The 14,644-nt window shown below is 53.1% G+C and overlaps 5 protein-coding genes across 5 annotated transcripts; 2 read left to right on the top strand and 3 right to left on the bottom strand.

Annotated features, from left to right (window-relative positions):
* Positions 1-989: 989 nt before the first annotated feature.
* Positions 990-2,021, bottom strand: J4E86_011272 (uncharacterized protein; the record flags this gene model as incomplete). Its single annotated transcript, XM_051451765.1, has 2 exons — positions 990-1,634; positions 1,689-2,021. 2 exons carry the CDS (start codon positions 2,019-2,021, stop codon positions 990-992), a joined length of 978 nt encoding a protein of 325 aa, XP_051297022.1.
* A 331-nt stretch (positions 2,022-2,352) lies between these two features.
* J4E86_011271 (uncharacterized protein) lies at positions 2,353-6,827 on the bottom strand (the record flags this gene model as incomplete). Its single annotated transcript, XM_051451764.1, has 4 exons — positions 2,353-2,603; positions 2,658-5,181; positions 5,736-6,424; positions 6,476-6,827. 4 exons carry the CDS (start codon positions 6,825-6,827, stop codon positions 2,353-2,355), a joined length of 3,816 nt encoding a protein of 1,271 aa, XP_051297021.1.
* Positions 6,828-7,560: 733 nt separating this feature from the next.
* Positions 7,561-9,089, top strand: J4E86_011270 (uncharacterized protein; the record flags this gene model as incomplete). Its single annotated transcript, XM_051451763.1, has 2 exons — positions 7,561-7,681; positions 7,780-9,089. The coding sequence occupies 2 exons, from the start codon at positions 7,561-7,563 to the stop codon at positions 9,087-9,089; spliced, it is 1,431 nt and encodes a 476-aa protein (XP_051297020.1).
* Positions 9,090-9,495: 406 nt separating this feature from the next.
* On the bottom strand, positions 9,496-11,363 carry J4E86_011269 (uncharacterized protein; the record flags this gene model as incomplete). Its single annotated transcript, XM_051451762.1, has 3 exons — positions 9,496-10,275; positions 10,330-11,133; positions 11,202-11,363. The coding sequence occupies 3 exons, from the start codon at positions 11,361-11,363 to the stop codon at positions 9,496-9,498; spliced, it is 1,746 nt and encodes a 581-aa protein (XP_051297019.1).
* A 2,358-nt stretch (positions 11,364-13,721) lies between these two features.
* J4E86_011268 (uncharacterized protein) lies at positions 13,722-14,444 on the top strand (the record flags this gene model as incomplete). The annotated part of the gene is made up of 2 exons (XM_051451761.1): positions 13,722-14,175; positions 14,248-14,444. 2 exons carry the CDS (start codon positions 13,722-13,724, stop codon positions 14,442-14,444), a joined length of 651 nt encoding a protein of 216 aa, XP_051297018.1.
* Between the last annotated feature and the right edge of the window lie 200 nt (positions 14,445-14,644).

The following is a 14,644-nucleotide window of genomic DNA, read 5'->3' as shown; positions in this document are numbered from 1 at the left end:
GGGGACTGCCGGGAGCGTGGCTTTCGATTGAAGCGGCGTGAAGGTTGGCGTAGAAGCGAATGAGGGTAAGTCGTCGCCGTTGAGATCAGACTGGTTGGTGTTGCATCAAGCGAGCGCAGGTGGAAGTCCGCTGTGAGAGTAGTCGGGGAAGTAAACACTGGAACGGCGCAGAAGATTGGAAGGTACGCGTAGGCACCCAACATGCAAATTCGAGGGAGCTGAAAATTTCGAGCTCAGAGGACCATGGTTTGACAGAATCATTGGAGTGATTAAAAGACAGTTGCAACAAAAAGATGGGCCATTCGCCGCATGTTTACCTCTCATATCGCGCTGCACGTGTGAGGCAGCTGCCTGCGGAGGGGGCAATTCGAGCCCGCCGCTCCCATGCATCCTCAGTACCTACAAGGAGAGCCGCGTAATGGACTGAACATCAGTTCATAGGAGGCTTCGTCTGTACATCGATCGCGACGTGCTATCAGTCAATAACGCGGTGCAAAAACTATCGTGACGCGGTCGCGACAACATCATAGACATCAGCCAGGACATCCAGCTGCGAAAGTGCCGCATCGCAGACTTTGCATCACAGGCTGACTATAGTTTTGGACCGAAAAATTGATTGAGGAATGCGCAGGAAGGAGGATGTGTATAGGAGATCGGATGAGACAAGATAGAGACGCGATGTTCCTCGGTGATGGTGTCAGCCGATGACGTCATCGGCTCCACAATCGCCAACACCCTTGCTGTCCAGCAGGCAGTCCAAATCAGGCAAGTTCTGAAAACCGTAGATTGAGGGTGCCTGGAGAATTACCACGCGCTGTCCGAACTTCTCCCCGCCGTCTCCTACTCAGCCGCGTCCCACCTTATGCAAGGAAAGGTCTAAACACCCTAGAAACTACATTAACGTCAGGCTACCTACTTTTCATGTGTTCATCCAAATGTAGGCTGCAAACCCGTTCAATTTGGTCTATGTCTAAGGTCGTCGTCTCAACTCACAGCGCCAACCCCCCAAACCACTCCAAAATAATCCTCGTCGCCTCCGCCGCCTCACACGTCAAAACCCCCTCATCATCCCCCGTATCACCATTCGCAAACGAACTAGGCCAATCATGGCCCAGATTCTCATACTTGTAATGCACAACCACGTCGTCCCAGCTATACCGCGTAACCTTCTTCCCTTCATCCACTTCACAGAGATACGACGTTTTGTTCGCGTCAACGTCAAGGCCGTCTCTCTCGACCCAATCCCTCACCCACGTGGGGATATCAGTTGAGTTTGCGTTGCCGCGGGTGTTGATGCCACCGGCGTATGGTATTGTCGTGTCCTCCAGGCCGTGGAATTCCATGATGGGGACTTGGCGACTGGGGTTGCAAGGTAAGGGCTGCTGGTCGGCATCGAGGTAGAAAGCGCCAGACACGGGCGCGAAAGCGGCGATTCGCGAGCTTGCTTTGGGGTCGCAAGCTAGCACGCCGCCGGTGAAGCCTCCGCCGTTGGACTTTCCGGTTGCGTAGATGCGGGTGGGGTCGATGCAGTAAATTGATTGGAGGTGGTCAAGGAGTTCGAGCGTGAATGTGACATCGGAGATGGAGGGTGGGGAGTCGGGGTCGCCCTCGTACTGCTGCGTGCCTTTTGCGTTCTGGGCATGTGTTAGCATACTTCTACCACGCATCTAGAGATGGGTAGACGCTACCGGTACGCCTTCGGGATACGCAACGATGCCTTCGTAGCCATAGCTGGCGTTCGAGAATTGACTGAGAGCTTCTTGGTACTTTGCATTCTTGCCACGGCCGTGGAAGGAGAGAATGAGTGGGACGGGGTTGTTGTTGTCGTACGAGGGCGGGATGTGTAGACGGTATTTGCGAGGGGAAACACCGCTTTCACTCTCCAATGTCAGATTGACGGACTTGTCAAGCTCGATACCATTGGGGAGTGGCTTCTTACATCCGCAGTCGGGTGCGGTGTTTGGACTTGAAGCTGCGGTTGCGGCAAAGAGCACCGCTAGCATTGACGACGATGCCTTCATTTTGGTAGTTCGGGGTGGACTCGGAAGTCTCGATCGTGGCTGCATGCATTTATATATCTCCGAGGTGGTTCAGGCGTGCAGCAACATCACATGCGACCTTCTCTTTTTGAGGCTAGATTGCTGTAGCATGGTATTTAGCGTGATGCTAATGTACAGCCCGCCGTGCTAGTCTGTAAGCCTCATGAAAGGTGTCGATCGCAAGCCTCAGCCGTCCTACAACCCACTTTGCTATCAATAACTATAGTTTCTATCTTTCACAAGCCACCTAATGACTATAAGTCGTAGCAGCTACGCCGAGCTCCAACGGACCCATAAACGCCGACTTCATCCCTCAGTCCAGGCCCTCGACCACGGCTTCTACCATAGCCTCGCGATACTTCTTCTTCATCCCATCATCAAAGCCATCATACTCCTCTTCAGAAAACGTATTGTGCCCACCCTCCACGTATTCCTCAGCGACTCGTTGCTCAAGAGTACGCTCGTCATCATCGTTCACGTCCAGGCGGTCGATGCTTATTTCTTCGACGGGCGCAGCGACTTGAATAGGCTCGGTCGAGTTAGGTAGATTGCCGTCTTGAGAACCTGCTGATATGTTAGTGACGCTACTCAGTTGGCTCATGCAGCAACATGGCTTACCCGTAATACCCTGACCATACTGCGCTAGGAACGCGTCTTGATCGATGTCTTCGTCAGCGACGTAACCGGCAAGTTGCTCATTCTCGGCTTCGTGAGCGCTGATGCGCGCAAGCATCGTCTTTGCAAATGCAGGTAGCTCATCAAACTCCCGCGCCTCTTCCCCTCCGATCGCTGTGGGATTTTGGCCATCATCAGGATGGCAACCGTCAGCCTTCGTGCTATCGTTCGGGTCTCCTCGCTCATGTGATCTGCGCTTGCTAGAAGGCGGTGACGTACCATCCGTGTCGTGCGAGCCTGGGGTATTGCAAGGCGTGCCGATTTGTTCTTTGCTACCGTCGGAATCATCTTCTTCGTCGGTCTTCTCTTCCTCGTTGCTGTCCGACCCATCGTCAATGTCGAACATCTTGCGATGCGCCTCTTCTAGCTTTTCGTCCAGCTGTTCAAGTTCCTTCTTGAACTCCGCCAGGCGCGCGTTCGACGCCGCACGAGTAGCCTCATCCATGACGATCTCACCCTCGCCCGTGAGTAGAGGAACCGTGAGTGGCACCCACGCGGCATGTCCTTCCAAATACTGCCAAAAGTCCGGCCAGAGCTTGCGCAGAGCCAGTTCGACTGCTGAGTGGCAGCCCTTGAGAAAGTCTGGATCGAAGTACTCCTTGGGCAGCATGCTCTTGGTGAGGCCGTGGTCTTCTCGTAGCGCAAACTGTAGCAAGCGTCTGTCGTGAACTAAGCGGCTAGAAGCCGTGGAGCAGTAAAAGTGTTCTTTGCCACACTTCTTCTTCCAATACGCAAGTTCATCGTGCAAGCTATCACGCTCGACGACTGCGACATGCCAGTAATGCATCTCGAAGTCTTTGTACCATGCTCGGTAGTTGTCGATCCTGCGTTCGCACTTGGCGCGCGTATCGAGCGCCTCAAGCTTGAACCTATCGACATCTTTCAGGAGTTCGTACTTCTCGGAGATGAGTTTCCTGTTCTCTGTCTGGAGTGGGTGGATCTGGGTGAGGATCAGGCGATGCATTTCGAAAGCATGTGGGCTACTGGTGGTGTTTGTAGCGCTGACCAAGGCATGACAGTTCTGGATTTGGTCTTCGAGAAGCTTCTCTTGTGCTTTCAGTGACTTCACTTTGCGTTCAAGCCCAGCTACCTTGGCTAAGCGATCTTGCTCCTCGGTCTGGTGTGTGAAGAGATCCTTGTCACACTGGTCCAATTTGGCTTGCATATGTCGACGTGTCTCTACTTCCTGCTGAAGCTCAGCGCGAAGTTGTTCTGCCTGCGTGTAATACTCCGCTATGGCCTCTGCCACGATGCCGTTAACAGTGGCTCGTGGAACGCAGTCTGTGGTGTTGGAGACACCGTACTGGTTCGCCTTGGCAGCAGCAGCAGCGATGACCTTCTGAAAATCCGAAGCGTATTTATTGCACTTCGTCAGTTTGTCGTTTAGGTAGGAGACTTGATCGACCGCGTCTGTGCGTTCGGCCTGCAGCGTCTTAAGCTTCCTCAAATACGAGGTTATTCGATCTGCATTCGACTGGTTGATATCGAGCAGATTCTGCACATCCGTCTTAAGGTTCTTGTTGTCTTTGCCCAATGCTGCGTTCTTCTTACGCAAGGCTTGATGCGTCTTGATGGCGTGCTGGACATGCTTGGCTAGGTCCCCTTTGGCCACTGCTGCGTCTAGTGTAGTCTCTAGACCAGCGATGGTGGCGTCCTTCTCCTGCAAGATCTGCACCCAGTTCGCATGGTTGTTACGAGTCTCCGCTTGGGCGATGAGGGCTGCACGCTTGACATTCTCCTCGGTGTCTTCCCAGAGTTTGCTTTTTTCCGCAAAATGGTCGGAAAGCTGCCGATATGTACTGTTTTGCTTCACCAAGTTGGCTTTGCAATTGCAAGCGATTGCGTCGCGGCCTTTGGGTATGGCGTTATGGTTTCCGTTCATGGCAGCGGCTGCGTCGAGAGCTAGCTTCAGCCGTGCTAGCTCCTCATCCTTTCTGGTAACGAAGTCGGATAAGCCGTGGACTTTGGCCTCCAAAGTACTGTTGTCCTTACGAAGGATAGCCATAGTGCTTGACTGCTCGTTGTGTGTCGCCTCCAGTTCGGAAATCCTATGAGACCAATCGTCTATGGCCTTACGGTCCGCTTGGCGCTTTCCACATAAAGTATCAAGAGCGCTCCTGTCTCGCTTCTGTTCATGTAGAAGTTCGGTGATCTCACAGTCTCGTACGGTAATGATGGCTTCCTGATCATGTAGAAGTTCGGTGATCGCGCGGTCTCGTGCGGCGATGACGGCTTCCTGATGGTTACATGTAGCGGCCAATGCATCTGCCTTCGCGACCAGAACTTTAACGTCCTCTTTAGCAAGCGCATGCGCTGCGGCAATATCATCGTGTTGCTGAGTTGTCGGCCGGCCCTCGAGCTGAACGACATAATCTTGAAGTCCGGCACATTCACGTGCGAGTGCTTCGTTCTTCTGTTGAAGCTGCTGTAGTTGACGGGACGCTTGCGATATCGAGCTTCGTTCATCCTGACGTGAATCAGTCTGAGTTACGTATGGTGATCACGAACCGACGGATTGAAACTTACAATGTGGAAAGGGTGAGCTTGCATAAAGATCTTGGTCGCAATAGAATGTGAAGAAGGCGAAGTGGTAGCCAATGGCTTACACTCGCTCAAGCTGCATGAATGAGTGGCGGGCATATTGCTGGTAATCAGCTGTGTTTGTGGTTCCTGGTTTAGAAAGCTCTTTGATAGCCCGAGCATGTTGGCGGAGGTGTGCACTGGTGACTCCGGTCTTTGCCAAAGAGTTGAGCCCAGCGCTTGGGTGGTGGGAGCAGAACGCAGCAGTCGTAGTGTAAGTGATGTATCGGAGCAGAGCATCGCCAAGAGATCACATGCAGCGTTTGGTTGCGAAAAAGGCACGGGGCCACGAGCACTCCCTTCACTATGGTGGACCGTGCCCGAATGCCTCTCGTATCATATCCAGTGAATTCGTATGTATATATGAAGAACACGGTAAGGCGATGTCAGACGGGGTATCGAATCGGAGCAAAGCGCGCCTCAGTCAGTTCTCCAGCCCACGAACACCTCGTCAGTTCTGAACCGCTGCGTACATGTCGTGTCGTTCAGCTCTGTTTTTACTCCAGTTCCATACTCTAATAAACCAGCGTGAGCAATCATGATGCCGTTATCAATGCAAAACATCTCGTCTGTTGCAAACACATTCCCACCCCTGTCTCTTGCCATCATGCCCATCATTTGCTGTAAACGCATGTTCGAGCCCACGCCACCTACTACTAGCACTTGTTGTGAACCAACATGTGCCATGGCTCGCTCGGTGATCTCAACGAGCATGGCGAAAATGGTCTCTTGCAGGGAGAAGCACATGTCTGCTCTTGTGACCAGCTGTCCATCTTCAGTCTTTAATCTCTTCTCGTTGGGTAATGACTCGTCTAGTCCGCGCGCGAGGAGATCGGCAGCAGCCAAAATACCCGAGAAGCTCGCGTCCATGCCTTTGACGCCATATGGTAGATCGACGAGATTCTTGCCATGTTTTGCCAGTTGCTCAACATTGTATCCGGGAAATGGGTCGTTGGGTATCATGAGTGTGCGGGCGAATCGATCGATGCAGTTTCCTATAGCAATATCCAGGGTCTCTCCGAAGATGCGATACCGTTGGGCGGAGTAAGCAATGACTTGTGTGTTGCCACCAGATACGTATAGGACCACGGGGTTATCGGCGCGGGTTATTGAGCGACCCATTTCGATGTCTGCGTGATCTTAGCTAGAATTCCGATACGTAGATTTTCTGGGACGCTTACGACCAACGCAGTGGTTCACGCCCACCATGGGCTTCCCCCACAGTAAACTAATCGTCCTGGCTGCAAGCGCGACGCTTTGTAACGGTGCGCCCATACCTGGGCCCTTGGTATAGCATATGCAATCGATGTCTTCAATTTTGACTCCCGCTTGGCGCACAGCCTGCTTGATTAGCCTCACGACCCATGCTCGGTGATGTATTGCGGTGTCCTTGGGCAAGAAGCCTTCGCCGGGCGGGGAAACATAGGTATGCCGCAGGTTCGCGAGAATAATCGGTGGCTTGTTAGGACCAGGGTGGGAGATGACACCGACGCCTATCTTGTTGGCGCTTCCTTCCAGTCCTATGGCGATCATTGTGGCGGTCGTCGCGGTTCGGCGTTGATGTTTGACGCGTCGAGGCGGGGTGACGTTGGAAAAAGCTATCGATAAGGAATGACATGCATGAAGCCAGCGCTGGGCAACCACCAATGGCCAGCAGCGGTGCAAATCAAGTCGCGTGTTATGAATCCTCGCGAAACCGCGATGCAACCCGGAATTGGCAGAACTCAGTGCTGTAATGCTCTTAGAAATTAAGCTATGTGCATTTGCTACTGTGGAAGAGCTTCTATGTCCGTAAAGGAACCTGGGCAGTGCGAGTGCAAGTAGAAGCAGACCTTTTTCAACACATTTGCTGATCATACAACTTTTGCGAAACTCACGATCGTCCTGTCAGATGATGGCGATGCTGCACGCTGCACGTATGCAGCAAGCAAGCCGATATAAAACCCACGAAAAGACGTCACAGCGCCCGCGAGTCAGGTGCTGCAGGGTCTGTGAACCACCACAACAAAGTCCACTAATTCTGTCGCATATCTTCACAATCAATTCTTCATATCCCAAATCTATCCAGCTTTTCTATCCTCGCTCCAATTTCATTCCTCTTTGATCATATAACCAAAAGCAAGAGTTGCAAATTCTTCCACACCCCAGCCACCAAATCCTCCACCGCTCGGACCAAGCAGCCTCGGTACGCCGAACCGCTAAAGAATATCCACCAAATATCCAACCCTCCACAACAATCCCACGCCACACCGGATCGTTGCGCTGTATGGCAGACTTCGACGGCACCAGCCAGACCTTTCTGGCCTGGCTGAAGGCTTCTGGGGCGGAAATCAGTCCAAAGGTCAAGCTGCAAGATCTGAGGAACCAGGATGCTGGGCGAGGCGTGGGTAAGTAGCTACTCCACCTATGCGTGCTGCCAATCCTGCCTTGGACTACCACCACCCTCCAGCACATACCTGACAGAACAATGCTAACATACACCAAGTCACGACTGAACCTATCGCCGAACACGAACTGCTCTTCCGCATACCCCGCGCCTCCATCCTGAGCGTCGAAAACAGCATCCTCAGCCGCGAAATCCCCGCTTCGACATTCGCCCTCCTCGGCCCCTGGCTCTCTCTCATCCTCGTAATGCTCTACGAATACCACAATGGCTCCGCATCAAACTGGGCTCCTTATTTCGCCGTCCTGCCCACCGAGTTCAACACCCTGATGTTCTGGTCCGAGGACGAACTAGCCGAGCTACAAGCCAGCGCCGTGGTAACCAAGATAGGGAAGGAGGGCGCCGACGAAGCCTTCACAGAGCAATTGCTACCTGTGATAGAAGAGTTTGCGGAGATAGTGTTTAGTGGGGATGAGAGGGCGAAAGATAAGGCGAAGGAGATGCGCAGCCCTGAGAATTTGGAGTTGATGCATAAGATGGGCAGTTTGATTATGGCGTATGCGTTTGATGTTGAGCCTGCGACACCCAGCAAAGAGGTAGACGAGGAAGGTTTTGCTGAGGAAGAAGAAGACGCGGCGCTGCCAAAAGGCATGGTGCCACTGGCTGACATGCTGAACGCCGATGCCGACAGATGCAACGCGCGACTCTTCTACGAGAAACACTGCCTCGAGATGAAAGCGCTAAAACCCATCCCGGCAGGCGACGAGATCTTCAACGACTATGGCTCCCTTCCCCGAAGCGACTTACTGAGAAGATACGGCTATGTAACCGACAACTACGCGCAGTACGATGTCGCCGAGATCCCTGCTGAGCTTGTTACAGAGATCCTCGTCCGCGACGGCATCTGGCATCAAGACAGAATGGAGTATCTTGACGAACAAGAGGTGATCGATTCCGGCTACGACATCGCAGCCAGCAACCCATTCACCCTCCAGGAGAGTCTCTCCCCCGAGCTCGTCGTCCTAGTAGAAAGCATGCTCCTCCCAGCAGAAGAATACGAGCGCCTTAGCAGCAAAGGCCGGCTACCTAAACCAGAAAAGATCACTAGCAAAGGCGCGGAAGCGCTGCAAAAGATTGTTCAGGCACGCATTGCGCAGTATGCTACATCGCTAGAGGATGACTTGAAGACGTTTGACCAGGTCCCACCTGTCGACGCTGCATCGAAGAAGCAGCGGAGGCTTGCGATGGCAAAGGCTGTGCGTATCGGCGAGAAGCAGCTCCTGGCTCAGACAAAAGATGCGCTGGTGGAGAAGATTGCAAGAGATGGCGGCGCGGCAGCGAAGCGGCAAAGGGCTGTTGATGAAGAGGGGGATGTAGAGATGGGTGGTATGGGGAAGAAGCACAGAGCTTGATCAACTCCAGACTGTGCCCATTAGCACCTACTGTGGTGGCGTTGCGAGTTGCACCACGGAGAAGACCCCAATCACCTGAGCGATGTTCAAGATACAAAAGCGATTTGGTAAGTTTCTGAATTTTTTTGTCGCCAACTCAAGTCCTTGCGGCACTCCACGGCGTTGGTATGTATATGGATCCAAGTATCGACTTGCTGACTTATGTTCCATCTAGGTCGCTGCCCTTCCACCCACCCACCAACCGACCAACCGGCCACCCATCCTCCCTCCCTCAAATCTATAGGGCTAGTGTACATAGCTTTGGTAGATGTTTGAAGCCAGAGCCCGCCGAACGAATAGAAAACAAAGGGTATAATCTGTCGACAAGAAAAGCGCTGAACGAAGAAGACTGAACAAATTGTGGGTATCATCTTCCCGCTGGTCCTGCGCCTGTCGCACTTGTCGGTGTGGGAGGAAGAAGATGGCCGGACGCAGATCGATTATGGTTCTCAATCGACCGGCGATTGGGATTTGCGGGTGGTTGCTGCGCCGCTGCCTTCTCGCCTTGACGCTCGATCATGATGCGGTATCTGATGTGCAGGTTGTCAGTCCAGTCAACGGGATAAGTCTCCTCATCCTCGCTGCTGTCACCAGAGAAACGCCAGCGATCTGCCAAGCGATCATCAACCCGCTCGGTCTTCTGACGCTTCACGCCTCGTCGGTCGATCATCATGCGCCCGCCCCGACCGATTCTACGACGGAACCGAGATTGATCGTGGAATGGAACGTCATCTGGAGGAGTGGCGAAACGTATACGCGTGCTTCTCCGTGGATCTGTCTGCTTACTCGACGGCACCACTGCTGTGGCATCAGCACCCTCTCCATCAGATACGGATGCGGGAGGCGTGGGAAGCTGACTCTCCGTGAACACCGTACGGAAGTCTGACTTCGCAGCGGGTGGCTCCAGAGGGGGTGTAATGGGCCGCCATGTTGCGTCGACCCATCCCACATTCCACTTTTGGTGCTTGACCAGGTTGTCTTCGATGAAGCTATCAATGGCCTCGGCTCGCTTGGCTTGCTGCTCCTCGAGGTATACAATGTCACCGTCAACAAGGCGTCCGTCTGGACGTGTGTTTGTGGGTTTCATGCCAGGAAGCGTCTGGCGCTGTCTCTCGACATCGGCAGTTCTCTTGGGCTTGGGTGCAGGCTGTAGTGGGTTAGTCATCTGTGCAAATGGTCTGGTGAGTTCATTGCGACATACCTTCTGAGTGATGAGCAGCTCGTCGTCATCACCCTTGATACTGAGTCGTCGCTTAAGCTCCTTGACAGCATGCCGTTGTTCAAAGATCAGCTTGTCCGTCGCGAGTTGTTCTCTTTGGATTGCCTCTCGCCGTTTAACTTGCGACATCAACAGACGAGCCTCTTCCAGTTCCTTCCTCAGCTTCTTCAGCTTCTCGGTTACTTGCGCGTCACGACCACGCGTCTTGCGGACTTGCCGCACCTCACGTCGCCTGAAGCAAACATACGGATCAGCATCATCGGTCTCGAGGTTCGTCTCGAACTTTAATGAGGGCATAAGCGGGCGGTTGCCTTTCAGTAGCCGTTGGTTCTTCCAATGTGGGTAAATATCTCGTGCGAACCGACGCGCCGACTCGCTGATGGTCTCATCGAACTCTGCTTCGAATTCCTCGTAGGAAAGAACAGGCGAGTTGTCGACGGCTGCATACGGTTGTTTTATCGCGGTGGTCTCTTCGAAGAAGTTAATCACCTCTTCAAACTCGTCTTCTGAGCAGTGGTTGGTTTTGCCTTTCTTTTGGTTGTAAGACTTGAGAAAGGCGACATCATCACTGGTCATGCAATACGGACAGCCAGATGTATCTTCGACGGTAGACGAAAATCGAATGTAAGTGGCGGGCTGCGTGAATCGTTTTGGATAGACATCTTCATACTGCAGTGTACTCGCGACAGCATCCGGAGTCGGGATGTAGAGTTGTGCAATCTTCCCACCAGTCGCTCCCTGCGCTGCTGCCTGGGCGGCGGATATGACAGCTTGTAAATGGTGCTCCTAAACATGATGTTAGTATGTGGTGGGTAAGGGAAAGGGAAAGCCGAAAGCGGCCTAGCGCGACTTACAATCTCCTCGCCCTTCTCAACACCGGTCTCAACTTTGGGAATATGGCGCGACGCATCGTCATCAGCAAGCTGCTCAACATCTTGTTCGCGCACGACAGGTAAATTCTGTTTTGTCGATAGCTTGCGCTGTCTGAAGCGTTGTCCGGTCGCGCGAGCCGTCATTGTTGTTTGTCGTTATGCACGTGACGACGGTTTGGGCTGCGTATGGGGCTTTGGTTGCAAATCTGGCGCCGGGGGCCAGCCAGCGAAGAGAGGAGTCACGCTCCCAGAAGCGCGATCCGACCACCAACGCGTCGCAATATTGTCGATATGGGTGTCAAAAGTGTCGCACGGACTTCCGCATGCGTTTTATCGCGTCGAAAGTGATGAAATAAGGTGTTGGGGTGCTGTTTGGCGATGGAAAAGGTTTAGGTGGGCGGCGATGTCGAGCGTGTTCAGCGGATGCGTTGGGGCGGCTTTTTTGGCAAGGAAGTTGCGCACGCAATGGACCAATCATAAGAGAGATCGCCGAGGATAGGTGGAACCTGCGCGATCGTCTTCTGCCCATCGTGCACACTTAGAAGCAGCTGCACATCCTCATGTTCATTGTCTCCGAAGCAGCAACTGCAGAAAGAAGTGCAGCATGCGTACGTGTTTGCATTTAATGTTACTGCGTTCCATGGTTCTGCGTGGAAGGGAGTCCGGATGGCGTTAGCTCGCCTTGGCATGATGCCTGCGGTGACTTCCAGCACCCACGCCATCACCATAATAACACCTGCACCAGCGGCATGCTCGTTCCAGCCAGCGCTTACAGACGTGTAACACTTCTCGACTGCGCAGTTTTCATGTTCTGTACCTCGAAATGAACTGCTTTAAAGCCATTCCAACAGTCTTCAACATCCTCGGATACTGACGGTCTACTACTATCGAAAAAGCACGCAATCTCATCAAGGCTTCAGTATGATGCCACTCAACATGCAACTCTCTTCAGTGGTATGTTTACAGTCTGGCTGGGCTCGTAAGTGAGAGGTGCAGCTGTAAAGCTTTCTTCACGTTCGACGGCTCAGTCTGAATTCAGTACCATTCGTCTCGCCTTCCCTCTACAAATCAGTCTTTACTGGGGGAGGGGTCCCGTTATGTTGTATCCCGACTCACAACTCACACTCACACGACTGCATTAGTCGTTTATCTCCAAGAAACGAAGTTTAGACTCCTAAGCGGGTCAGCCTTCGAGATACCAGCGACGCGTCTGGGCTCTTGCCGGTTTCTCACACGCTCGGAACGCCTCGGAATGTTCGGAACGTGCTTCCATTAATAGGGCATGGGGGCTTGGAGCCTACATGCATTACAGCAACCGCGCCGCAACCCCGCCCCCAACAACACACGCTCAACTCGCTGTCACTCTGCCCCCATTCCCTCGACGTTTACCTACAACTACACACCTGTCCACAAATCGAACGCTCGCAGAAAACACGGCAATTTCAGTCGGCCCATCAGAGTCGCTAGCTTGAAATGGATCAGTTGCCGCAAGAACTCGTCGAGGAAATCACCAAAAACCTGCCCACGGACGATCTTAAAAACGTTCTTACTCTCTCCACAAAGTTCCGCTTCGCCGCAGAGAGATATTCTGGCGCTTTTACAGAGTTCACCCTGAATGAGCGTAACGCGGACAAGTTCCTTGGGCTTTACTCAGGACACCGGCTGCTTTACTTGCGGGAATTGCACTTTCGGCCCAACTTCCCTCCAATCTGGCCCCCCGACCCCTGGGAAGGCGAGACATGTCGCGAAAACGCCGATGCAATCAGAGCCAAGAATGAGTGCTTCACGCGTCAGGTGCACTCGCTGTTCACAACGCTCAGTACTGTTGAGGAGAATGCTGGACACCAGCAAGCCTCGGGTCGATATCGGATCCAGATATACGACCCCACCAGGCTAATACATAATAGTGTTTACTGTCCTCACCAGGAATACATCAGTTGGCGTATTCGTCTGCTCAATACGGAGCTTCCCCCGGTACATTCAGTTCGTTCGCTAGAGATTCGCAACGAATGCCCAGAAGACGCGAGTGTTTATCACGATAGTCACGGTTATCCTGCAGATTACAGAAAGTGTTTCGATGGTGGATCGTTCAAACTGGACTTGGGGGTCATGGTCGATCTGGCGTCAAAGCTTCCGAACCTGGAGTACCTGGGCTGCAAGACAGGAGGGTTCGAATGGGCTCCTGCATTTTCAGGCAATGATGGTAGTGAAGACCCCAACAGACACTTCCAAAGCGATTGGGATGGCCCACGTCGTGATGCGAGGCACAATTTCGCGCGCGCTGTTGTCTCTCACCAAGCCCATCTTCCGATCTCGCTTCAGCGGGCGAGCCTGGATTTCGTCAGCCCGCTGATACGCGCACTTCACACTATACAAGACAGGCCTTTACCTAATCTGGTTGATCCAGCTCTCCGCGACCCATTTAGCGCCAGCCTTCGTATCTTGACTAATAATCTGCGACAACTGCGCCTGTGGGCGATTGTTGATGAAAGCCTGTTCAGCATGGACGATGACTCACAGCCGCAATGGCCCAATCTGGAAATTCTGGAAGTCATGTTCCACCCGTCGCGGCCTGACGGGTCGTGGTACTTCTTCGGACCTCAAGGCCACGGCCGCGAGGCTGTCGGTTACGACATCACCGCTGCCTCGTACCCCCCTCTTGAAACGACCGAGCTCGACGTTGATATGGACCAGCTTGTAACCTCCGGGCATCTCTCCGACTTACCTAATGGCGCGCAAAATCAGTTTCGTATCACACCAGATGAAGCAAGACTGAGGCCGCTCCTAGCAGGCTTTTCCAGGGCAGCAGCGCAAATGTGCTCTTTGAGGAGAGCCATCATTTGGACATCGCTAAGTTGGTATCCGGAATATGACTACGCAGAGTCCCAAGGCTGGGACTCGGAATATCAAGGACCTGGGCCTAACTGGGCTATACAATATTCCGATCAAGACAACGGTATCTGGGGGTCACCATCGCACCATCTCCCAAGTCAAGAAAGAAACGATAATCCAACCATACGTTGCCTAGTGTGGATGGTGGCAGCGTGGCGTCCAGATGCGGAGCTGCGCCGTCTTTTCCAGAACATTGGGCGAGAGAAGCACGGTAATGATCTGGTCGAGCACTGGGAGGAGGGGTACAGTCAATCCCACTACAGCTATCTTCGCAATTGGATGCTTGACGATCACTGGGGTGACCCAGGCCGCATTCCTTCTTCGTTGTCGTAGGATTTGAACTACGAGACTAGCATCCGAGCAGAATGAACGAATGGCGCTGTTAGTGCCATCTAGATGCAGAGCTCACGTTCCAGACTCAAGATCTTTCGTTGTTCTTATCTCTGGTGACGTCGCTGACGCCGGTAAAGTGTGATTCCGTGTAAGATCGAGGCGGAGCGGAGCTATCGACGAGCAGTCTTGGTAAGCGGCAT

This window comes from Alternaria arbusti (assembly GCF_024043155.1).
Source record: "Alternaria arbusti strain BMP 1465 chromosome Unknown scaffold_32, whole genome shotgun sequence".
NCBI classification, from domain to species: domain Eukaryota; kingdom Fungi; phylum Ascomycota; class Dothideomycetes; order Pleosporales; family Pleosporaceae; genus Alternaria; species Alternaria arbusti.
Note: the sequence above shows the minus strand (reverse complement) of the source record. Positions and strands in the feature narration are given on the sequence as shown.